A 24,595-nucleotide genomic window follows, 5' to 3' on the forward strand; every position below is an offset into this window, starting at 1 on the left:
GGGGGGAATTACTGGGCTGCTGCTGCTGGGGAGAGGGGGGAGCTGGTATGGGAGGGGATGGGCGGGGGGTGCACCGCCTGGGGGAGATACAGCTGCGTGGGAACCGGGTGAGGAGCTGGAAAAAGGGGATGGCTAATCGACAAGGGGGGGGTAGGAAGCCCCCCAACCCGGCTGATCACGTGGAACGTGAGAGGGCTGAACGGGCCGATAAAGAGGGCACGGGTACTCGCACACCTTAAGAAACTTAAGGCAGATGTGGTTATGTTACAGGAAACGCACCTGAAACTGATAGACCAGGTTAGGCTACGCAAAGGATGGGTGGGGCAGGTGTTCCATTCGGGGCTAGATGCGAAAAACAGGGGGGTGGCTATATTAGTGGGGAAGCGGGTAATGTTCGAGGCAAAGACTATAGTGGCGGATAACGGGGGCAGATACGTGATGGTGAGTGGCAAACTACAGGGGGAGACGGTGGTTTTGGTAAACGTATATGCCCCGAACTGGGATGATGCCAATTTTATGAGGCGGATGCTAGGACGCATTCCGGACCTAGAGATGGGAAGGCTGATAATGGGGGGAGATTTTAATACGGTGTTGGAACCAGGGCTGGATAGGTCGAAGTCCAGGACTGGAAGGAGGCCGGCAGCAGCCAAGGTACTTAAAGATTTTATGGAGCAGATGGGAGGTGTAGACCCGTGGAGATTTAGCAGACCTAGGAGTAAGGAGTTCTCGTTTTTCTCCTATGTCCATAAAGTCTACTCGCGAATAGACTTTTTTGTGCTGGGAAGGGCGTTGATCCCGAAGGTGAGGGGAACGGAGTATACGGCTATAGCCATTTCAGATCACGCTCCACACTGGGTAGACTTGGAGATAGGGGAGGAAACAGGAGGGCGCCCACCCTGGAGAATGGACATGGGACTAATGGCAGATGAGGGTGTGTGTCTAAGGGTGAGGGGGTGCATTGAAAAGTACTTGGAACTCAATGATAATGGGGAGGTCCAGGTGGGAGTGGTCTGGGAGGCGTTGAAGGCGGTGGTTAGAGGGGAGCTGATATCAATAAGGGCACATAAAGGGAAGCAGGAGAGTAAGGAACGGGAGCGGTTGCTGCAAGAACTTTTGAGGGTGGACAGACAATATGCGGAAGCACCGGAGGAGGGACTGTACAGGGAAAGGCAAAGGCTACATGTAGAATTTGACTTGCTGACTACGGGCACTGCAGAGGCACAATGGAGGAAGGCACAGGGTGTACAGTACGAATATGGGGAGAAGGCGAGCAGGTTGCTGGCACACCAATTGAGGAAAAGGGGAGCAGCGAGGGAAATAGGGGGAGTGAGGGATGAGGAAGGAGAGATGGAGCGGGGAGCGGAGAGAGTGAATGGAGTGTTCAAGACATTTTATAAAAAATTATATGAAGCGCAACCCCCGGATGGGAGGGAGAGAATGATGGGCTTTTTGGATCGGCTGGAATTTCCCAAGGTGGAAGAGCAGGAAAGGGTGGGACTGGGAGCACAGATCGAGGTAGAAGAAGTGGTGAAAGGAATTAGGAGCATGCAGGCGGGAAAGGCCCCGGGACCGGATGGATTCCCAGTCGAATTCTATAGAAAATATGTGGACTTGCTCGCCCCGGTATTGACGAGGACCTTTAATGAGGCAAAGGAAAGGGGACAACTGCCCCCGACTATGTCTGAAGCAACGATATCGCTTCTCTTAAAGAAGGAAAAGGACCCGCTACAATGCGGGTCCCATAGACCTATTTCCCTCCTAAATGTAGATGCCAAGATCCTGGCCAAGGTAATGGCAATGAGAATAGAGGAATGTGTCCCGGGGGTGGTCCACGAGGACCAAACTGGGTTTGTGAAGGGGAGACAGCTGAACACGAATATACGGAGGCTGTTAGGGGTAATGATGATGGCCCCACCAGAGGGGGAAACGGAGATAGTAGTGGCGATGGATGCCGAGAAAGCATTTGATAGAGTGGAGTGGGATTATTTGTGGGAGGTGTTGAGGAGATTTGGTTTTGGAGAGGGGTATGTTAGATGGGTGCAGCTGTTGTATAGGGCCCCGATGGCGAGCGTGGTCACGAATGGACGGGGATCTGCATATTTTCGGCTCCATAGAGGGACAAGGCAGGGATGCCCTCTGTCCCCATTATTGTTTGCACTGGCGATTGAGCCCCTGGCGATAGCGTTGAGGGGTTCCAAGAAGTGGAGGGGAGTACTTAGAGGAGGAGAAGAACACCGGGTATCTTTGTATGCGGACGATTTGCTACTATACGTGGCAGACCCGGCGGAGGGGATGCCAGAAATAATGCGGATACTTGGGGAGTTTGGGGATTTTTCAGGGTATAAATTGAACATGGGGAAAAGTGAATTGTTTGTGGTGCATCCAGGGGAGCAGAGTAGAGAAATAGAGGACCTACCGTTGAGGAAGGTAACAAGGGACTTTCGTTACCTGGGGATCCAGATAGCCAAGAATTGGGGCACATTGCATAGGTTAAATTTAACGCGGTTGGTGGAACAAATGGAGGAGGATTTCAAGAGATGGGATATGGTATCCCTGTCACTGGCAGGGAGGGTGCAGGCGGTTAAGATGGTGGTCCTCCCGAGATTCCTCTTTGTGTTTCAGTGCCTCCCGGTGGTGATCACGAAGGCTTTTTAAAAAAGGATTGAAAAGAGCATCATGGGTTTTGTGTGAGCCGGGAAGACCCCGAGAGTGAGGAAGGGATTCTTACAGCGTAGCAGGGATAGGGGGGGGCTGGCACTACCGAGCCTAAGTGAGTATTATTGGGCCGCTAATATTTCAATGGTGAGTAAGTGGATGGGAGAGGAGGAGGGAGCGGCGTGGAAGAGGGCGTCCTGTAGGGGGACTAGCCTACAGGCTATGGTGACAGCCCCATTGCCGTTCTCACCGAGGAACTACACCACAAGCCCGGTGGTGGTGGCTACACTGAAGATTTGGGGACAGTGGAGACGGCATAGGGGAAAGACTGGAGCCTTGGGGGGGTCCCCGATAAGAAACAACCATAGGTTTGCCCCGGGGGGAATGGATGGGGGATATGGAATGTGGCAAAGAGCAGGAATAACGCAACTGAAAGATCTGTTTGTGGATGGGAAGTTCGCGAGTCTGGGAGCGCTGACCGAGAAATATGGGTTGCCCCAAGGGAATGCATTCAGGTATATGCAACTGAGGGCTTTTGCGAGGCAACAGGTGAGGGAATTCCCGCAGCTCCCGACACAAGAGGTGCAGGACAGAGTGATCTCAAAGACATGGGTGGGCGATGGTAAGGTGTCAGATATATATAGGGAAATGAGGGACGAAGGGGAGACTATGGTAGAAGAACTAAAAGGGAAATGGGAAGAAGAGCTGGGGGAGGAGATTGAGGAGGGGCTGTGGGCAGATGCCCTAAGCAGGGTAAACTCGTCGTCCTCGTGTGCCAGGCTAAGCCTGATTCAGTTTAAGGTATTACACAGGGCGCATATGACTGGAGCACGGCTCAGTAAATTTTTTGGGGTGGAGGATAGGTGTGCGAGGTGCTCGAGAAGCCCAGCGAATCATACCCATATGTTTTGGTCATGCCCGGCACTACAGGGGTTTTGGATGGGGGTGACAAAGGTGCTTTCAAAAGTAGTGGGGGTCCGGGTCGAACCAAGCTGGGGGTTGGCTATATTTGGGGTTGCACAAGAGCCGTGAGTGCAGGAGGCGAGAGAGGCCGATGTTTTGGCCTTTGCGTCCCTAGTAGCCCGGCGCAGGATATTGTTAATGTGGAAAGAAGCCAAGCCCCCGGGGGTGGAGACCTGGATAAATGACATGGCAGGGTTTATAAAGCTAGAGCGGATTAAGTTTGTTCTAAGGGGGTCGGCTCAAGGGTTCACCAGGCGGTGGCAACCGTTCGTCGAATACCTCGCAGAAAGATAGATGGAATGGAAAAAAGAAGGCAGCAGCAGCAGCCCAGGATCGGGGGGGGGGGGGGGGGGAGGAGGAACCAGAAGGACTCTCAGGGTTGTTAATATATACTGTATAATATGTATAGGTCGTTGCTACAGATAATTATATATTGGACTGTTAAATTATATTTTTGGAGAGTGTTACTTGTGATAAGGCAGTTGCCAATTAGGGCTAGTTTTCATTTTTGTTATTTATTATTTATTCATTTTTTTGTTTTTGTTTATAAAATAGGTCATTGTTATTTGTGTTGTTATAATATTGTGTAAAGGATGCACAATGTACTGTGTTGGTTGACCAAAAATTTTCAATAAAATATTTGTAAAAAAGAGAAGAAAAAAAAGTAATGCAGGAGCTGTATTGGTCATGGAGTGTGCGGTATTATACAACAGTGGGAACCTGTTAAGGCGTTTGATCAGCAAAGCTTGTTCCCTGGTTGCTCTTAAGATATGTTTCATAGTTTGGATAAAACGTTCTGCTGGTCCGTTAGTAGCAGGGTGGTACGGTGCGGACTTGATATGTTGAATATCATTCACTTGTAAGAAACTTCTGAATACTTGTGAGACAAATTGAGGTCCATTGTCGCTTACCAGTTGTTCTGGGAATCTAAAATCATAGAATCATAGAATTCCTACAGTGCAGAAGGAGGTCATTCGGCCCATCAAGAAAGAGCACCCTACCTAAGTCCACGGCCCCACACTATCCCCATAATCCCATCTAACCTTTGGGCACGAAGGGGAAATTTAGCTTGGCCAATGCACATCTTTGGACTGTGGGAGAAAACTGGAGCACCCGAAGGAAGCCCTCGCAGACACAGGGAGAGCATGCAGACTCCACACAGACAGTGTAAACCCCACACAAGGCCTGAATTGAACCCGAGTCCCTGGTGCTGTGAGACAGCAGTGCTACCCACTGTGCCACTGTGCCGTCCTAATAACCACATGATGAAAATGACTAAACTCTTCTCCTAGCTTCTCAATAGTCTTCTCCGATGAGGCAGATTTCATCATGGTGACCGCTGGCAGCTTGGTGTGAGCATTGACTGTTACAAAGAACATATGTCCTTCAAAGAGTTCTGCAGAATCCATATGCATGTGTTGCCAAGCCTCTTCAGACCATTCCCATGGTTGCAGTGGTGCTAAGGGTGGCAGATTTCTTACCTTCACACAGGAAATGAAATGAAATGAAAATCGCTTATTGTCACAAGTAGGCTTCAAATGAAGTTACTGTGAAAAGCCCCTAGTCGTCACATTCCGACGCCTGTTCGGGGAGGCTGGTACGGGAATTGAACCGTGCTGCTGGCCTGTCTTGGTCTGCTTTAAAAGCCAGCGATTTAGCCCAGTGTGCTAAACCAGCCCCTAGAAGAACGTGTTCAAGCTTTCTCTTCAATTTCCACGCCCAGTCCAGGCCACCAGAAATAACTTCTCGCTGTTACCTTCATGTGTATGACTCTGCAAGGCCCTCATGTAGCTTTTCTAACACCCGTTTCCTCAATGGTGGTGGAATAATCACTCTGAGCTCCCATAGTAGACATCCTGACTGTACTGACAGCTCCAAGCTCCTGGAGTAGTAGAGTTTCAGGTGAGGTTGAGGTGCTAGTTCCGAAGTCTTCCTTCGTAAGTAAAAACAACAGGGTTGTGGTGATGGGAGACTTCAACTTCCCCAATATTGACTGGGACTCACTTAGTGCCAGGGGCTTAGACGGGGCGGAGTTTGTAAGGAGCATCCAGGAGGGCTTCTTAAAACAATATGTAAACAGTCCAACTAGGGAAGGGGCGGTACTGGACCTGGTATTGGGGAATGAGTCCGGCCAGGTGGTAGATGTTTCAGTAGGGGAGCATTTTGGTAACAGTGACCACAATTCAGTAAGTTTTAAAGTACTGGTGGACAAGGATAAGTGTGGTCCGAGGATGAATGTGCTAAATTGGGGGAAGGCTAATTATAACAATATTCGGCGAGAACTGAAGAACATAGATTGGGGGCGGATGTTTGAGGGCAAATCAACATCTGACATGTGGGAGGCTTTCAAGTGTCAGTTGAAAGGAATACAGGACAGGCATGTTCCTGTGAGGAAGAAAGATAAATACGGCAATTTTCGGGAATCTTGGATGACGAGTGATATTGTAGGCCTCGTCAAAAAGAAAAAGGAGGCATTTGTCAGGGCTAAAAGGCTGGGAACAGACGAAGCCTGTGTGGCATATAAGGAAAGTAGGAAGGAACTTAAGCAAGGAGTCAGGAGGGCTAGAAGGGGTCATGAAAAGTCATTGGCAAATAGGGTTAAGGAAAATCCCAAGGCTTTTTACACGTACATAAAAAGCAAGAGGGTAGCCAGGGAAAGGGTTGGCCCACTGAAGGATAGGCAAGGGAATCTATGTGCGGAGCCAGAGGAAATGGGCGAGGTACTAAATGAATACTTTGCATCAGTATTCACCAAAGAGAAGGAATTGGTAGATGTTGAGTCTGGAGAAGGGGGTGTAGATAGCCTGGGTCACATTGTGATCCAAAAAGACGAGGTGTTGGGTGTCTTAAAAAATATTAAGGTAGATAAGTCCCCAGGGCCTGATGGGATCTACCCCAGAATACTGAAGGAGGCTGGAGAGGAAATTGCTGTGGCCTTGACAGAAATCTTTGGATCCTCGCTGTCTTCAGGGGATGTCCCGGAGGACTGGAGAATAGCCAATGTTGTTCCTCTGTTTAAGAAGGGTAGCAAGGATAATCCCGGGAACTACAGGCCGGTGAGCCTTACTTCAGTGGTAGGGAAATTACTGGAGAGAATTCTTCGAGACAGGATCTACTCCCATTTGGAAGCAAATGGACGTATTAATGAGAGGCAGCACGGTTTTGTGAAGGGGAGGTCGTGTCTCACTAACTTGATAGAGTTTTTCGAGGAGGTCACTAAGATGATTGATGCAGGTAGGGCAGTAGATGTTGTCTATATGGACTTCAGTAAGGCCTTTGACAAGGTCCCTCATGGTAGACTAGTACAAAAGGTGAAGTCACACGGGATCAGGGGTGAACTGGCAAGGTGGATACAGAACTGGCTAGGCCATAGAAGGCAGAGGGTAGCAATGGAGGGATGCTTTTCTAATTGGAGGGCTGTGACCAGTGGTGTTCCACAGGGATCAGTGTTGGGACCTTTGCTGTTTGTAGTATATATAAATGATTTGGAGGAAAATGTAACTGGTCTGATTAGTAAGTTTGCAGACGACACAAAGGTTGGTGGAATTGCGGATAGCGATGAGGACTGTCTGAGGATACAGCAGGATTTAGATTGTCTGGAGACTTGGGCGGAGAGATGGCAGATGGAGTTTAATCCGGACAAATGTGAGGTAATGCATTTTGGAAGGTCTAATGCAGTTAGGGAATATACAGTGAATGGTAGAACCCTCAAGAGTATTGAAAGTCAAAGAGATCTAGGAGTACAGGTCCACAGGTCATTGAAAGGGGCAACACAGGTGGAGAAGGTAGTCAAGAAGGCATACGGCATGCTTGCCTTCATTGGCCGGGGCATTGAGTATAAGAATTGTCAAGTCATGTTGCAGCTGTATAGAACCTTAGTTAGGCCACACTTGGAGTATAGTGTTCAATTCTGGTCGCCACACTACCAGAAGGATGTGGAGGCTTTAGAGAGGGTGCAGAAGAGATTTACCAGAATGTTGCCTGGTATGGAGGGCATAAGCTATGAGGAGCGATTGAATAAACTCGGTTTGTTCTCACTGGAACGAAGGAGGTTGAGGGGCGACCTGATAGAGGGATACAAAATTATGAGGGGCATAGACAGAGTGGATAGTCAGAGGCTTTTCCCCAGGGAAGAGGGGTCAATTACTAGGGGGCATAGGTTTAAGGTGAGAGGGGCAAGGTTTAGAGTAGATGTACGAGGCAAGTTTTTTACGCAGAGGGTAGTGGGTGCCTGGAACTCGCTACCGGAGGAGGTAATGGAAGCAGGGACGATAGGGACATTTAAGGGGCATCTTGACAAATATATGAATAGGATGGGAATAGAAGGATACGGACCCAGGAAGTGTAGAAGATTGTAGTTTAGTCGGGCAGTATGGTCGGCACGGGCTTGGAGGGCCGAAGGGCCTGTTCCTGTGCTGTACATTTCTTTGTTCTTTGTAATAACACATCCATCATTTCTGAGAGTATTGGGTCACTCTGTGTGGGTTTCCTCACTTGTTTAGAAATGACTGGTGTGTTGTCTACTTGCTCAAAGTAGAAGAAATTCCCATTTGAGCAGTCTGACAAACTACCTGACAGAGGTAACCTTGAAAGCCCATCCGCATTACCTTGTAGACTCGATTGTTGGTACTTAACGGTACAAATATGTGTAGACAAGAGCAATGCCCATTTTTGCATTTCATTGCAGTAAGTGGTGGAATTCTTGTGTTAGTCCAAAAATGGCAGCTAATGGATGATGATCTGTCGTACAATACAGGAATTGATGGAATTTCCTAACTTCAAAAATGATCTCTCATGCTTCCTTTTTAACCTGCACTTGGTTATTTTCAGCTTTTCTCAAGGTTCGAGAAGCAAAAGCAATGGGTCTTTCTTCACCCAATGGTATGATGTGAGGGACCACCGCTCCTACACCATAAGGAGCTGCATTGCAAGCTAACTGTAAGAGTAATGTAGCATCAAAGTGCGTGAGAACTTCAGATTTAAGAATTGCACCTTTGGCTTGAACGAAACCATTATTGCTTTGCTCCGACCTCTTCCACTTCTTGTTCTGGCACAAGACGTTATGCAGTGGTTTCACAATTGGTGCCAAGTTTGGGACAAATCTTCCAGAGTTGTTCAACAGCAAGGAACATTGCTGGTTAATATTCTGAGGCGCCGCGATCATTGAGGCTAGTGGCATCAATCACATGTCTCAAATACTCAACGGAGGGTTGGAACAATTCACAATTGTCCTTATGGACTCTCAGATCGTAGTCTCTCAATCTCTGGAGAGCGGCATCCAGATTTCAAAGTGCTTTCCTTTCATCTCTTCCAGTGACTAGGATGTCATCCAGATAGCACTGGGCTCTGCTTAGTCTACTCAGGATATGATCCATTGCTCTTTGAAACAATGCAGGAGCTGATGTGATACCAAACGGTATTCTTAGGTACCAGAACAAGCCTTGCTGTGTCACAATTGCCAGAGGTTCCTGTGGCTTCTTGTCCACATTCTTCTGTAAGTAAGCTTGGCTCAGATCAATTTTGCTGAAATGTTGGCATCCTGATAATCCTGCAAACAAATCAGCAATGTGAGGGTAATGGGTACTGTTCATGGTGACCTTGACGTCCCAGGAAATCCTTATGGAGCCACCTTTCCTGATAACTGGAACTATTGCGTGGCCCATTTACTGATCCTGACAGTTTCCAAGACTCCGGACTTCACAAGACACTCTAAGTCAGCCTCACTTTTGGCCTAATAGGAGAAGCATTGCCAAACTCGGGGGCGCGACCTGTGGGTGGCGCGGGCAGGTGTCGAGAGGCGGAGCCATCCGTCGCGGCGCTCCTGATCGCGCAAATCCACGCGCAACAGCCGCAGCAGCCGGCTTTTAATAATTCCGGCTGTGAGTGGCCAGGAACAGATTTTTAAGAATCGTCCGCACTGCGCATGCATGCCTGATCATCGGTGCGCATGCGCAACTAGGCACGTGCGCATCGAAGATCGGGCACGCATGCACAGTGCGCCCGCATTTTTTTTTTTGTATGGTCGCAGCCTTTTTTTTCCCAAGTTTGGGGGGGGCACAGGAACCAAAGGGACCATTGGGGCCAAAGGGAACTAAAACCAGTTTCTCCATTTTTGGCAGCAACAAACAAGGTAAGAGAAAATGGTGGGTCGCGCAGGTCAGCCGGCGTGGGTCACGTAGGTCGCTCGGCGTGGGTCACGTAGGTCGCTCGGCGTGGGTCGCAAAGGTTGGCCAGCGTGGGTCGCGAAGTTTGGCCGGGTTGGGTCCCGAAGGTTGGCCGGTTGGTAAAAATGGGTGCCTAGAAAAAAAGTTTGAAAAACACTGTAATTGGGTACAGACCTTGCCTTCAAACATGTTGCTTGGCTTCCATCTTTTTTTTTCAGTTTAACTGTAATAACCTCCATGCTCCCTCATCCACCATTGAACACAGCAGTGTGCTTCTTTGGACAGCACGGTAGCCAGTGGTTAGCACTGTCGCTTCACAGCGCCAGGGAACCGGGTTCGATTCCCGGCATGGGTCACTGTCTGTGCGGGGTCTGCACGTTCTCCCTATGTCTGCGTGGGTTTCCTCCGAGTGCTCCGGTTTCCTCCCACAAGTCCCGAAAGACGTGCTGTTAAGTGAATTGAACATTCTGAATTCCCCCTCAGTTTACCTGAACAGGCGTGGGAGCGTGGCGACTAGGGGATTTTCACAGTAACTTCATTGCAGTGTTAATGTAAGCCTTCGTGTGACACTAATAAAGATTATTATTATTATTGAAAATTTTTGCAAGGCCGGATTCACCATTGGTCATCATGTTGACTTCGGCCCAGTTCAGGTGAATCTTCTCCAGCCATGCTCAACCAATCAACGCTAGATACTTTCTCTTTACTGCATGTGGAGACAAATCTGCTGTTTGCTCATTAAGTTGCACAGCTACTTCAATGCAGCCCCTCAGTGCAACCAGTTTTCCTGTGTATGTCTTCAGCACTATCCTTGACGGCCTTAACGGAATATGTTTAAGTTTCTCCTTATAGACAATACCTGGCACCAACGAAACTGCTGCCCCAGTGCCAACTTCCACCCTTACTGGTTGTCCATCCAGCAATGAAGTGACCTAGTATCGGTGTGTAGTACCTGCAATGGTTAGCACACTCAGTGATAATTCCTTCTCTGACTGTTAGTCACTTTTAATTCCTTGACCCTTTTGTACAGCATGGACATTCCTCCTTTTATTTTGTTTTCATGCTGCCTTGGTTTGTTCTTGCTTTTTATTTTTACTTAGAGCTTGCATTTTCTTCCTGCGGGCATGCTCTGTGTTCTTTTTTTCAACAGCTTTGATGGACCATGCCTTTACATCAACATTCAGCAGCAGAATGCCCTGACTTTGCACATCGGCAACATGTACGAATCTCGAGATTCTTGGGTGTCAATTCAGAAGTCATTTTGTGTATTCAAGTACATAAACTCAGTTGCTGTGATTCCTTTGTAGCCAGCTCCATTAAAATAGTGATTTCCATAGCCTTCTGGAGAGTAAGATTACTCTCAATGAGCAAACATTTCTGTATCCCTTTGCTGCGTAGACCACAAACCAATCTGTCTCGAATAGTGTCATTCAGCATTTAATGAAGGAGCCTCAACTGCTTCACTGGGCAGGGAATTACATAGATTCACAACCATCTATCATAGATAGTTTTTTGAAGAATAAAGGGATTAAGGGTTATGGTGTTCGGGAGGGAAAGTGAAGCTGAGTCCACAAAAGATCAGCCATGATCTCATTGAATGGCGGAGCAGGCTCGAAGGGCCAGATGGCCTACTCCTGCTCCGAGTCCTTATGTTCTTCTTGGTTTCTTTCATGGAATCTAAAGCGCTCTGCAATCACCAAGGGTTTCGACGAAAAATGTGCTTGCTAAATATCTACAATTTGCTTGTACGTCTTAATGTCTGGCTTCTCAGGCTGTACTAAACTACGGAAGAGATTAAATGTTTTTCCTCCTCATCACGCTCAGGAAAGTGTGCACCATAATATCTTCAGCTATTTTGTTTGCCTGCACAAAATAGTCAAAATGCTCAGTATAGGAACTCCACATTCTCATCAAAGGCTCCCATGATGCCGAGAACCCCTGCCATTTTTCTACAATGAGAGATTTTCTGTGTGCACACTTTGCAACTGCATTTTCAGCAGCTACCTTGAGTCCCTCACACACACGGCAACGACCTGAGCTTCAGCCTCGTATGTACCACAGACAGTTGTAAAATTTGTCCTACAGGCAGATTGTCATTACTCATGTCCACCTCACCTGTTAGTTCTCCGTAGCACGTCATGCCGGTTGATACGTTTTCCTTGCAAACTTTTTTTCCCCAATTTTTCTCAGTAAATTTCTTCTTCACGGGTGGCTAGTCAGTGAACGTTCGTAGACCTTGTCGCAGTTTTTATGTTGTGTTTTGGAGGTGTGTTACTAGGGAGATTTAAAACAACAGAGCTTTATTTATAATGTGTTATCACTTACATGGCTGTTCCCTCTCTGTTTCCTGTGCAAGGACTTATAATGTAATTTCCAATGAATACATTAATAATAATAATAATAATAGCTTATTGTCACAAGTAGGCTTCAATGAAGTTACTGTGAAAAGCCTCTCATCGCCACATTCCGGCGCCTGTTTGGGGAGGCTGGTACGGGAATTGAACCCGTGCTGCTGGCCTTGTTCTGCATTACAAGCCCACTGTTCTAAACCAGCCCCTGATACAACAGAGCTTCACTAGAGCTAATAAGAATTGATGCAAATCCATAACAGGAATGAGCTGGGAGGAAATATCTGAGAACCTCAAACTATGGAGTGGAGAGATTATAAAATTGGGGCACCTTGTCAAGGGATATAATGTTCAATGGGATATAGGTGGGAAATGTAGAACATCGTTGTAAATTAAACCAGAAAGAAAGGAGATAAAATAAAAACAGAAAATGCTGGAAATACTCAGCAGATCAGGCAGCATCCATGGAGAGAAAACACATTTCAGATGGTCAGGAACCAAGCTTGACCCGCTGAGTGTTTCCATCATGTTACGTTTTCAGATCAGATTTCAAGCACTTGCAATGTTTTGCATTCATAAGACAAACATAAGAGAACCATGTTCCCAGGGCTTAGTATTTACTCAGTCAGTGGCTGAGACTTATAGCCAAGAAGATCCCAGAGTCAGTTTTTCCATGAGTGTGCTGGGTGGTGTCGTGTTGGGTGTTCCGATACACAAACGAACCAACACGGTTGTAGATGGTACAACTCTGTTTTATTATTCTGTACGATAACAACTGTTAACTTCTGGCTGTGGTTCGTACTTCACCAGTTAACCTGTGGACCCAGCCCTAGCACTATCTTAGAGAGGCATTCAGCACATGGTGTATGTCTGAGTGGCACGCTGTGAGCTCTGAGCTCTGAGCTATCTCCTGGTAGAATCAGCGGGAACTATGGTGTTCCCTGTTTTATAGTGCGTGTACTCTCACTGGTGATTGGCTGTGATGTTGTGTGTGTGTTCGTTGGTCCATCTACCTGTCCATCAGTGCGTGTGTGTGATTGCACCATGATATGGTAATATGGATATCATGACAGGTGTGACGGTATTGGTTTTATAATTGACCTTGATAACCCTTGGTTCAAGGAGCAGAAACCCAGCGAGCATCCCACTCCTGATCACCATCCAGTGACCCCCCACTAGAAGCGAGCAAGTAAGGGTGCTGGGTGAGGTCAGATTAAAGGGTGGATTGTCGTAACTTCCATGGTTGATCAGCTTGCGAATACTCAGTCAAGGTTCACACATGAAGAAAAGTCACTTGCAGGAGGTAGTTTAGCAATTCCTAATGACTAATAATTAGGAGATGAAGAATTCAGTAGGATTTGGAAATACCTTTTGGAAGGTAGGATCTGTGGCATTCGTTTGTGCTATAAATAGATTGAAGAGAACAGGTACTGAAACTGCACACTGTGAATAGAGATTTAAAGGGGGAAGAATTATTTATTAAGTTGGAATAAAAACCAGGAGATTCTTTTAATCTTAGACATTTAAGCACAAGAATTCCTTTAAAAATCTCAGGAAACTGATGAAACTGTGTGAGAGAAAAATGCAACTGTCTCGTGATTATTTAAAAAAAGCAATCTGTTCTCTTGACTGGGCTTTATAATAACCCATTGTAAAAGGAAGCTTTTGAATGTTTAGTCCTGCCTAAGTACATCTCCTTTTTCTTTTGCAGACCAGCGATCTGGTACCTGCTTCTCCAGTCTGCTGAGTGGTCGATGTGCGGGAGACCTCCACGGACATTATACTAAGATGCAGTGCTGCTGTGACTCTGGGCGCTGCTGGTCGGCAGGACGCACTCCAGAAATGTGTCCTGTCAGGGGGTCTGGTAAGTTAACCTTGTACAAGCAGCTCGGCAAGTACACAAGGCTACACTGAGCATCAGAGCAAAGCAAAGGTCATGCTTTGACCTTTCTAAAGGACATGCCTTTGTGATTGGCATAAAAGTGAGGCAGGATGCTAAACACTGTTGCCACTCTGATGGTTCCTGAATATAATTAATTCATTTTTCTTTGCACTGGCTCATGTATGGAGAGCAAAATTGGCTCATGGGTCTTGGAAAGTCTTCAGGGTGGGCACATACTTCTGTTTCACTCAAAAAACAAATAACTATTATCAAGCAAAACATGCAGACTGAATCAAACATCATTTTGAATAAAACCTAAGTTAATCTGAATGAATTGTTTTTGTGTGAAAGAAACCAGTGCCAATCACCCTGATGCTACCCATCCTCTGTGTTAGGGTGGGTAGCGTTACGATGATTGGCTGTTTCTGCACAAATGTTAATTTGGCATCTAGGGGCAGCACGGTGGCGCAGTGGTTAGCACTGCTGTCTCACAGCGCCGAGGTCCCGTGTTCGATCCCGGCTGAAGGTCACTGTCCGTGTAGAGTTTGCACATTCTCCCCATGTTTGTGTGGGTTCACCCGCACAACACAAAGATGTGCAGGGTAGGTGGATTGGCCACGCTAAATTGCCTCGTAATTGGAAAAAAGGAATTGGGCACTCTAAATTTTTTTTTTTGAATTGGGCATCTAAGGGTGGCGTGGTGGAGCTGTGATTAGCACTGCTGACTCATGGCGCCGAGGACCTAGCTTTGATCCCGGCCCTGGGTCACTGTCCTTGTGGAGTTTGCACATTCTCCCCGTGTCTGCATGGGTCTCACCCTCACAACCCAAAAGATGTGTAGGGTAGGTAAATTGGCCATGTTAAATTGCACCTTAATTGGAAAGAAAAGAATTGGGTACTCTAAATTTATTATTTTTAAAAATTGGGCATCTAAACCTTCAGTATGGTGGGCAGGAAGTCCATGTCATCTTTTTGAGGAGGAAATGGATAGATTTAGTAAAAGTCAGCCTTGCTAGTCAAATGCTCATACACCAGTGAAGCTTACACACCCTAAGGACCTGAAACAGCAGAACTCTCCAGTAAGACGTTGGTTGTTCATTGTTAGAAGGACAGATATTATGTCAGAGCAGGTTAAGTGCGACCTCTGGGAAGATAGGGAAAGACAGGTAGCCTTTAGCTAGGAGATAACAAGCTATGCTCCGGGTGAAAGGTTTAATGTAAACCTTTATGTAGACGAGATTAGAATTCAAAATTCTGTGTACGTGACTGACAGTGTATAAATATAGTGGAAATATGTAACTTGCCAGTGTGTTGTATTAGCGGAGAGTGCTGTTTCAGGGGTCTGTCTGAGATAGTGCTCTCCCTGCATACGTGAATCTTGAATAAACAATCTTGACGTGTACCTGAGTCTCCGGTGGTTAGTTTGTAGAACATCTTAATGAATTTAAAGTGCATCATCCACCAGATTGGTATTGTCAAAATAAGAAGGTGTCTGAAACCCTGGGTGAGTGCTCGGCCCTTTTTTAGATGTAAAAATGGGACCTAACGCATGTTTGACACCCATTATGGAAAACTAGGTTGCCCTGAATGTAGCCATTATTGGACTTTGAAATACCTTCCCTAACAAGCTCTCTGGGGCTTCCCAGCAGATATCTGTTACCAGCTGGTCTCATTTACTTGAGGCCTGAGACCCAATATTTACAAAGATGATACCAGAACTGAGAGATTATGCTTATCAGAAAATATTGAACAGACTAGGGGTGGGATTTTCCGGTCCTTCTCGCCAATGGGATCTTCCAGCCCTACCAAAGGCAACCTCTCACGACAGGTTCCTCGGCAACGGGACGGGCAAACCATGCAATAATGCCATAGGTGGGACTGGAAGATCCCAACAGTGGCCAATGGCAAGCTGCCTTTGTCATGGGAAAACATGCCACGGGAGGGGGATGAAAATTCTGGCCTAGGGCTCTAGGTAAGGCTGAGGGGTGATCGAGTCGAGCTTTTAAGATAGGAAGAGATTCAGTAGGGTAGGTAGAAAGACATTGCTTTCACTTGTGGGAGTACCTAAAAGTAGGGATCATGTAAAATAGCCATGAATAGTTCCAATTGAGAATTCAGGAGAAACTTCTTTACTCAGAATATGGAACTTGCTGGTAGTAGACTGAGAAACGATTGTTGTAAAATCCCATCCGGTTCACTAATGCCCTTTCGGGGGAAAAACCTGTCATCCTTATCTGGTCTGGCCTGCATGTAACTCCAGATCCACAGCAATGTGGTTGACTCTTAAATTCCCTTAGGGGTGGGCAATAAATGCTGGCCCAGCCATCCCATGAACAAATACAAAAAAGGAGAGGAAATGAGAAGGGGGATTATCAATCATCAAATTGCCTCATTTAAGTATCACAGCAAAGCCCAATTTGCAGGCCAGCCTTCTGTCAAAGGTAAAACCAGAACTTGTGACGACCTGAATGTGACTGGTCCTGGTCCACATTCCTGCCCTACTCATCACCTCTCATACTGAACCAGTAGTGGAGAAAGCTGCCTCCATGAGTGAACTAAAATCCATCCTCCGAATAGGACCAGTTCCCAGCTACCTCGAGGGCGGGGGGAAGAGATAGTCTTCTTTGTGGGGCGGAAACCTGGTAGGGTTGGGGGAGATAGTATTGGTTTTACATTTGGTTGGGATGGATTGCGTTGTGTTGAGGTTATTTCTGTCATATTGTCAAATTTTCTTTGAATAAAAATATTTTTAAAAAAATGCAATTTCATAAACTCACACGATGCTCTCAATAAAATGCTTTTCAGATGAATATCGCAGACTGTGCATTGAGGGTCTTCCCTTTGGACCGGGTTACCTGGGCATAGGATATCCTGGATTTTCTGGTGGAATTGGACCCAATGGCCTTGGCCCAGGTGGAATCGGCCCTGGTGGAGTGGGGCCTGGTGGAATCGGCCCTGCTGGCGTCGGGCCTGGTGGACTTGGGCCTAATGGTGTTGGGCCTAGTGGGATTGGACCAGGTGGGATTGGAACAGGTTTCTCAGGCCTACCTGGAACAGGACCAGGCATTGGTAAGTATTAAACTGATGAAAACACAAAAGATCACATGAGATAAACTCAAAGAAATAAGTGTTAATTCATTCTCCCATGTATAGTTCACGCTATTGGCATGGTTTGTAGTAGATGGAGGTTTGCTTTCCACTGAAATAGCTTTGTGTCTCCAGTGATTCAGAACGATTAGGTACGCTGTGGCCTGGCCCGCGATCGGGGCCTACCGATTGGCGTGCCAGCCTCTCGGGCTGGGGGCCTCTTTTGTTCCGCGCCGTCCCCTGTAGCCCTACACCATGTTGCATCGGGGCAGGAGCGGAGAAGGGAGCCACTGCGCATGCACGCATTGGCGCCTGTCCCACTGCGCATGCACAGACCCGCGGCGCCTGTTTGACGCTGGGGACCGGCAGCTGGAGCGGCGTGGGTCGCTCCAGTGCCGTGCTGGCCCCCTGTAGGGGTCAGAATCGCTGCTCCTTAGGCCATGTTGACGCCGTCGAGAAACGCGACGCGTTTACAACGGCATCAACACTTAGCCTCAGGATCAGAGAATCCCACCCAGTGTTTTCCAGTGTGAAGATTTGAAAAATAAAATAGAAATATAGTTTGCAAGGAAATGCAAAGCTATGATGGATATAACAAGAGGCGGTTCATGGGATGTGGGCTTTGCTGGCAGGGCCAGAATTTTCTGCCTATCTCCAGTTTCTCTTGAGGACGTGACGAAGAGCTGCTATCTTGAACAATTGCAATCTGTTAGGGACGGAGTTCCAGAATATTCACCCAGGTGGATTTTAAAAATCTGTAAATTGTACCAGCAGAGGAAAACCACATGGGATATAGATTCCAGGCTTTAGGTCTGTGGAAAGGATGAATAGGTTTTTATACGACAGGAAACAGTAAATATTTCCATAATTACCAAGTCACGAAAGAGCGTTGAACCTGTTGTACAGAAATGTGAAGCTGTACCCTTGATTTTTTGAATTAACCCTTTTCCAGGTACAGCCACATTGAATCAGACCATCGATGTTTGTAAGCACTTCACCAACCTGTGTCTGAATGGACGTTGTATTCCAACACCATCAAGTTACCGCTGTGAATGTAACATGGGTTTCAAGCAGGATGTGCGACGAGAGTGTATTGGTGAGTACTGACTCCAGCTGCTTAGGTCACACCACGGTGGGAGTGGGGATATTTACCATCTATTTCATTCAATTTATTTCTACGTCTCGCACCATATCACAGGCTCTCACTGCAGTGCAGTTTCCCGAGCGCCGATTTAATGAAGTACAGTATCTTGGACCTGACACTGGCTGGGACATAGTTTCCCAGATGCTGACTCACATTGGGGTACAGTTCTCCAGATGCTGACTCACATTGGGGTACAGTTCCCCAGATGCTGACTCACATTGGGGTACAGTTCCCCAGATGCTGACTCACATTGGGGTACAGTTCCCCAGATGCTGACTCACATTGGGGTACAGTTCCCCAGATGCTGACTCACATTGGGGTACAGTTCCCCAGATGCTGACTCACATTGGGGTACAGTTCCCCAGATGCTGACTCACATTGGGGTACAGTTCCCCAGATGCTGACTCACATTGGGGTACAGTTCCCCAGATGCTGACTCACATTGGGGTACAGTTCTCCAGATGCTGACTCACATTGGGGTACAGTTCCCGAGATGCTGACTCACATTGGGGTACAGTTCCCCAGATGCTGACTCACATTGGGGTACAGTTCTCCAGATACTTGCTCACATTCGATACAATTCACCTGACTCTGATTCTCTTTGAGCTTTAATCCTCAGATCCATAGAATGCATAGAGTCCCTTCAGTGCAGAAGAAGGCCATCGAGCCTGCACTGACCTTCTTGACAGTACCCCGCCCAGGCCCACGCCCCAGTCCTATCCCCATATCTCCACAAGACAGTCACCCAAGGTCAAAATAGAACCCATGTCCCTGGCACTAGGAGGCAACAGTGCCACCTACTGTGCCACCCAATCAAAGCATAGGTTCAGTTACTCCTTTAAATTGTCAGGAGCCTCACTAGCAATCAGACAGACAGCTCCCCTTCCCACCACTGGTTTTGGTTCACCAATTACCAAGATAGATGCTGACTCTTGCTGAGGTGCAGTTCCCTGGGCTCTGATTTTTGCCAGGGTTACAATATCTTGGGTAATGATTCTGGCTATGGTACAGGATTCAGGCTGCTGACTCTTGCTGTGGTCAGTGCCCTGGGTGCTGACTCATTTGGGGTACAATATCCAGGGTGCAGACTCTTGCTAAGTTACAGTTTATTGGGTGCTACTCTCACTGTTGTAGCGGGATCCCCTTTTGCCTCCACTCCCGTGGGCTTCTACCAGGCTTGACACCCCGTCGTCCAAGCCCCACCACTGCCCGGGTGATCCTCTCTCTCTCACCGGTGGATTCGCTACCACCTGCGCCTGCTTCACTGAGCAGCGCCCCCAAGAGAGAGAGGAAAGGAAAACCTCTGCCCACCTGTACCTGGCAGCCTTTCCTGAGTGAGCGGGTTTGAATCGCCCAGGGATTTCCCTCAGTTCTCGACACCGGATTTATGGTAAGGAGTATTTTAATAGAGTGACTTGGCTAGAGCTCGTTGGTGAGGGGTTGAAGGAATTGAGACAGACTCCAATTCCAAAATCCAAACACATATATTTATTAATTGCCAAGATCAACCACCACCAAATACAGAAAACACACAATTATCTTATACTTTAATGACAATTACTATGGAAGGAATACTATCGCAGCACAACGTAAAACTTACATACACAATTTTAGCAATCTTTTAAAAGTACAAAATAGGAGCATGCACCCCCTTTCCCCAAAGCCTCAACCACTATACTAGTCCCGGGAACTTAGCAAGCTGCTGCGGGATACTTACAATCCAAGGCTGATGTTATGGGAGCAGAGAGTTCAGCATGAGCAGAAGATCCTAAGAGATCGAATGGCCGTTTGACCACCCATTTTATAGTCCAAAATCCCAAGTTTTTTCGCTCCAGTCCAGCTTCTTTTGTGTGAGCATGTCAGTTAGCATTTCAAAGTTCCCGCAGGTCCTGCCCCTTCTCCTGATAGGTCCAGGTAGCCAGCTCCAGTCTCCGGGCAGTTTCCCTCCAGGGTAAACTGCTTCCTGCCCGCTCCATTGTCCTGGGAGATCGCGGTCTTCCACACCTCGTTAAGAAGATGGGATTTTCGAGTCTGCCATTCGCTCGAGATTGCTGCCATTATGACCTGATTATGCTGATGGATTTTCAGCTCCGATGGAGACAAGGTCATTATCATATATAAGGAGTTCTTACCAACACATTGTTTCTTGGCTGGGGGAGTTTCAGGGCTATTAGTATTTCCATTGTGTCCTTTGCTGATCCAATTAGTGCTGTCTGTCTACTGATGAGTTGTATTTCCAGGGGGGGGGGGGGGTTGCTGCAAACATTCCTTTCACACTCACAGACAGCCCTGCAAGCCAAGCTTGCTGGGAAAAATTTGGCCAAGAAAGGTGTCCATTTGACAGTTTCTGAGGTTAAAGTCCGGTTTCGCAGTTCAAGGGGACCAGGGGTTGCCCGAGATTCTTACACTGTAGTGCAGTCTCATGGCACCACGTGAGTTGATACATGCAGTGTCAGCAAGCTACTCACTCATTGGGGCTATCAGAGCCAAACCTGATCCTGTCCTTACCCAATCTTTCAGCAGGTTAGCGGATAGTCAGGTGCAGGTATTATGGTCAGGTGATCTGCCTGAGGGCAGGTCTCCTGCTTATTTTCTCCTGCCTTGTGATCTGCTTTCCTCTTTAGTTGCAGATATGAGGCTCCCATTTTCAATTTCAATGAATAATGTACAATATGACTAGGGAAGAGAATGCATGTAGTGGTTTCCCAGTACCTTCTTCATGAATGCTTTAAATGAATGGTAGCTCAGTGATTACCACCGTTGCTTCGCAGTGCCAGGGACCCAGGTTCGATTCCCGGCTTGGGTCACTGTCTGCACATTCTCCCCGTGTCTGCGCGGGTTTCCTCCGGATGCTTCGGTTTCCTCCCTCAAGTCCCGAAAGGCGTGCTATTAGGTGAATTGGACATTCTAAATTCTCCCTCCGTGTACCCGAACAGGCGATGGGATGTGGGGACTAGGGGATTTTCACAGCAACTTCATTGCAATGTTAATGCAAGCCTACTTGTGACAATAAAGATTATTATAAAATACAAATCTGCTTCCCAAAGGAAACTTCGCCTGTGAGCAAGTTTGCCCCTCAAGGTTCCACCATCACCACTGGAAATCTGCTGCTTCTGCTGTGGGCCTTGGCTTGTAACCCTGAGCAGAGAATCCTTATTTGGGGCGAGGGTGACTTACAAAAGGACATGGATAACCACTCCATGATATCTCCAATGGCCACCATTCAACAATGACTACACTTCAAAAGTACTTAATTGGCTGTAAAGTCTATAGCATATCCTGAGTTGTGGAACCGATTGGACTTTCTTTAAACATAGCACAGCTTGAACCTGGATTGAACATCCAGGGGACTTTGGTGGTCTGCACAACTCATTAGGTGGGATAGGCCAGATTACAGCAATATCCTTACAACCATGGTTTTTGTTTTGGAGAGTGGGAAGGAAGGAATTGTGCTTCTTATGGAGAAATGAGCAACTGATTATTCCTGATTTTCCAATTCTATTCGGAATGCTCGAGAACCGAGCACGCCCACTTTCAGTGAGCAGATGGTATTGCCGTGGTTAATGTCACTGGACTAGTGATCCAGAGGCCTAGGTTAATGCTGTAGAAACATAGGTTCAAATCCCGCCACAGCAGGTGATGGAAATTGAATTCAATCAAAGCAATTTAAAATATAAAGTTAGGGCGGAAATTTCTACCACTGCCGGCCCCCTCCCCAGAGCGTGTGTTGTGACAGTGGAGGCAGCGCCATTGTACGGCGGTGGGATCTTCCGCTATCAGCAGGTTTTCCTGTTGTTCACAACCTTCACCCCCGGGGAACCTGTGGAGGAGGGGGGGGGGGGGCGGATCGCTGTCAGTGGGGCCGGAGGATCCTGCCCACGGAAACAGCTGGAAAAGTTTGGCTCAAGACTCAATAATTGTAACCATTTAACATACATCAATTGTCATCAAAACCCATCTGATTCACAAATATCCTTTATGGAAGGAAATCTGCCTCCCTCACCTGGCCTGGCCTACTTGTGACTCCAAACCCACTGACAATGTGGTTAACTCTTAAACTGCCTTCTGAAAAGGTCTAGTAAGCCACACAGATCCAGGGCAATTAGGGATGAGCAACAAATGCTGGTTCAACCAGTGACACCCACATCCCCTTTAAGAAAAAAAAACAGTCCAACACAGGCCAAGCAGACAGTGCAGAAATGAGTTCATTTATCAGGGATGTCTTTTTTAAAAATAATATTTTATGAAGGTATTTGAAATTTTTTATAACAGTAACGTAAACAATGACATCAACATGGTAAAATAAACATCCCCCCCCCCCCCCCCAGCCCAATCTTCACGCACCTCAGCCATACAACAATAATCCTTCCCCCCCCACCCCCCCGCCCTTTTGAATACTGCATCTGCTGACATTTGAATTTTCCCCGAGGAAGTCGACGAACGGCTGCCACCTCCGGGTGAACCCTAACATTGACCCTCTTAAGGCAAACTTTATTTTCTCGAGACTGAGAAATCCAGCCATGTCACTAACCCACTCTACAGTCTACACTCGGGGGGCTTCGAGTCCCTCCACATTAACAAGATCTGTCTCCGGGCTACCAGGGAGCCAAAGGCCAAGATGTCGGCCTCTTTCGCCCCCTGAACTCCCGGATCTTCCGACACTCCAAAGATCGCTACCTCTGGACTTGGCACCACCCGTGTTTTTAGTACTGTGGACATTGCCTTAGCAAAACCCTGCCAAAACCCTCTAAGGTTCAGGCATGCCCAAAACATGTGGACATGATTTTCTGGGCTTCCCGTGCACCTCGCACACCTATCCTCTACCCCGAAAAACTTGCTCATCCTAGCCGCTGTCATGTGTGCCTGGTGGACTACCTTAAATTGTATCAGGCTAAGCCTGGAGCATGATGAGGCGGTATTAACCCTGCTTAGGGCATACGCCCATAGCCCCTCCTCTATCTCTCGTCCAAGCTCGACCTCCCACTTGCCCTTAAACTCCTCCACCGGAGAGCTCCTGGTAAATATCCGATACATTCCCCTCCCCCACCCAGGTGCTGGAAACTACTCTATCCTGTATCCCCCGTGGCGGCAGAAGCAGAAAGGCCGGCACCTGTTTTCTCAAGAAGTCTCGCACTTGCAAATATCTAAAACCATTCCCTGCTGGCAATTTAAATTTATTCTCCAAAGCTTTCACGCTGGGAAAGCTCCCGTCTATAAATAGATCCCCCATCCTTCCAATTCCTGCCATGTGTCAACTCCGGAACCCGCCATCTAGCTTACCCGGTACAAACCTGTGGTTATTATAAATCGGGGTCCAAATCGATGCTCCCTCCCCTCTTTTATATCTCCTCCATTGCCCCCAGATCCTCAGGGCCGCCACGACCACCGGACTTGTGGAGTATCGGGCCGGCGGGAACGGCAGAGGTGCCGTTACCAATGCTCCCAGACTGGTGTCTTTACATGACGCCACCTCCATCCGCTCCCATGCCGACCCCTCCCCCGCTACCCACTTCCTAATCATGGCTATATTAGCCACCCAGTAGTAATTGCAGAAGTTCGGCAGCGCCAACCCACCCTCGCCCCGACTGCCCTCCAGCAACACTTTCTTCACTCGCAGGGCTTTACCCGCCCACACAAAGCCCAAAATAATCTTATTCACCCTCTTGAAAAAGGCCTTAGGGATGAAGGTGGGGAGGCACTGAAAGACTAACAGAAATCTGGGGAGGACCGTCATTTTCATGGTCTGTACCCTCCCCACCAGTGATAGCGGGAGCATGTCCCATCTCTTAAGTCCCCTTCTATTTGTTCTGCCAACCAGGATAGGTTTAACTTGTGTAGTACCTCCCATTTCTGGGCCACCTGGATTCCCAGATATCAAAAGCTCTTCCCTATCATTCGAAGCGGCAGCTCTCCCAGTCTCTTCTCCTGTCCTCTTGCCTGGATCGCAAACATCTCGCATTTCCTCATGTTCAATTTATACCCTGAAAAATTGCCAAATTCCCCCAAGATTCGCATTACTTCCCCCATCCCCTCCGAAATGTACAAGAGCAGGTCATCTGCGTAGAGCGAGACCCGGTGCTCCAACCCCCACCCCCCCGAACCAGCCCTTTCCAGTTCCTAGAGGCTCTTAACGCCGTGGCCAGTGTCTCTATGGCCAGAGCAAACAGTAACGGGGAGAGGGGCACCCTTGCCTCGTCCCTCGGTGTAGTTCAAAATATCCCAACCTCAGCCGGTTCGTACGGACACTCGCTACTGGTGCCTGATAGAGCAACCGCACCCAGTCAATAAAGCCCTCACCAAACCCAAACCTTCCCAGCGCCTCCCACAGGTAATTCCACTCCACCCGATCAAA

General features: G+C 47.7%; 1 protein-coding gene across 1 annotated transcript in view; it reads left to right on the top strand.

Moving 5' to 3' along the window:
* The window catches only part of fbn2b (fibrillin 2b), a 408,379-nt gene that overhangs the window by 111,375 nt on the left and 272,409 nt on the right, over positions 1 to 24,595 (top strand). The window contains exons 9-11 of the mRNA XM_072482639.1: positions 13,842 to 13,994; positions 16,818 to 17,081; positions 18,052 to 18,195. Of these exons, the coding sequence (XP_072338740.1) occupies positions 13,842 to 13,994; positions 16,818 to 17,081; positions 18,052 to 18,195 (561 nt within the window). The remainder of the gene's footprint in view (positions 1 to 13,841; positions 13,995 to 16,817; positions 17,082 to 18,051; positions 18,196 to 24,595) is intronic.

This window comes from Scyliorhinus torazame, chromosome 18 (genome assembly GCF_047496885.1).
Source record: "Scyliorhinus torazame isolate Kashiwa2021f chromosome 18, sScyTor2.1, whole genome shotgun sequence".
Taxonomy (NCBI): Eukaryota; Metazoa; Chordata; class Chondrichthyes; order Carcharhiniformes; family Scyliorhinidae; genus Scyliorhinus; species Scyliorhinus torazame.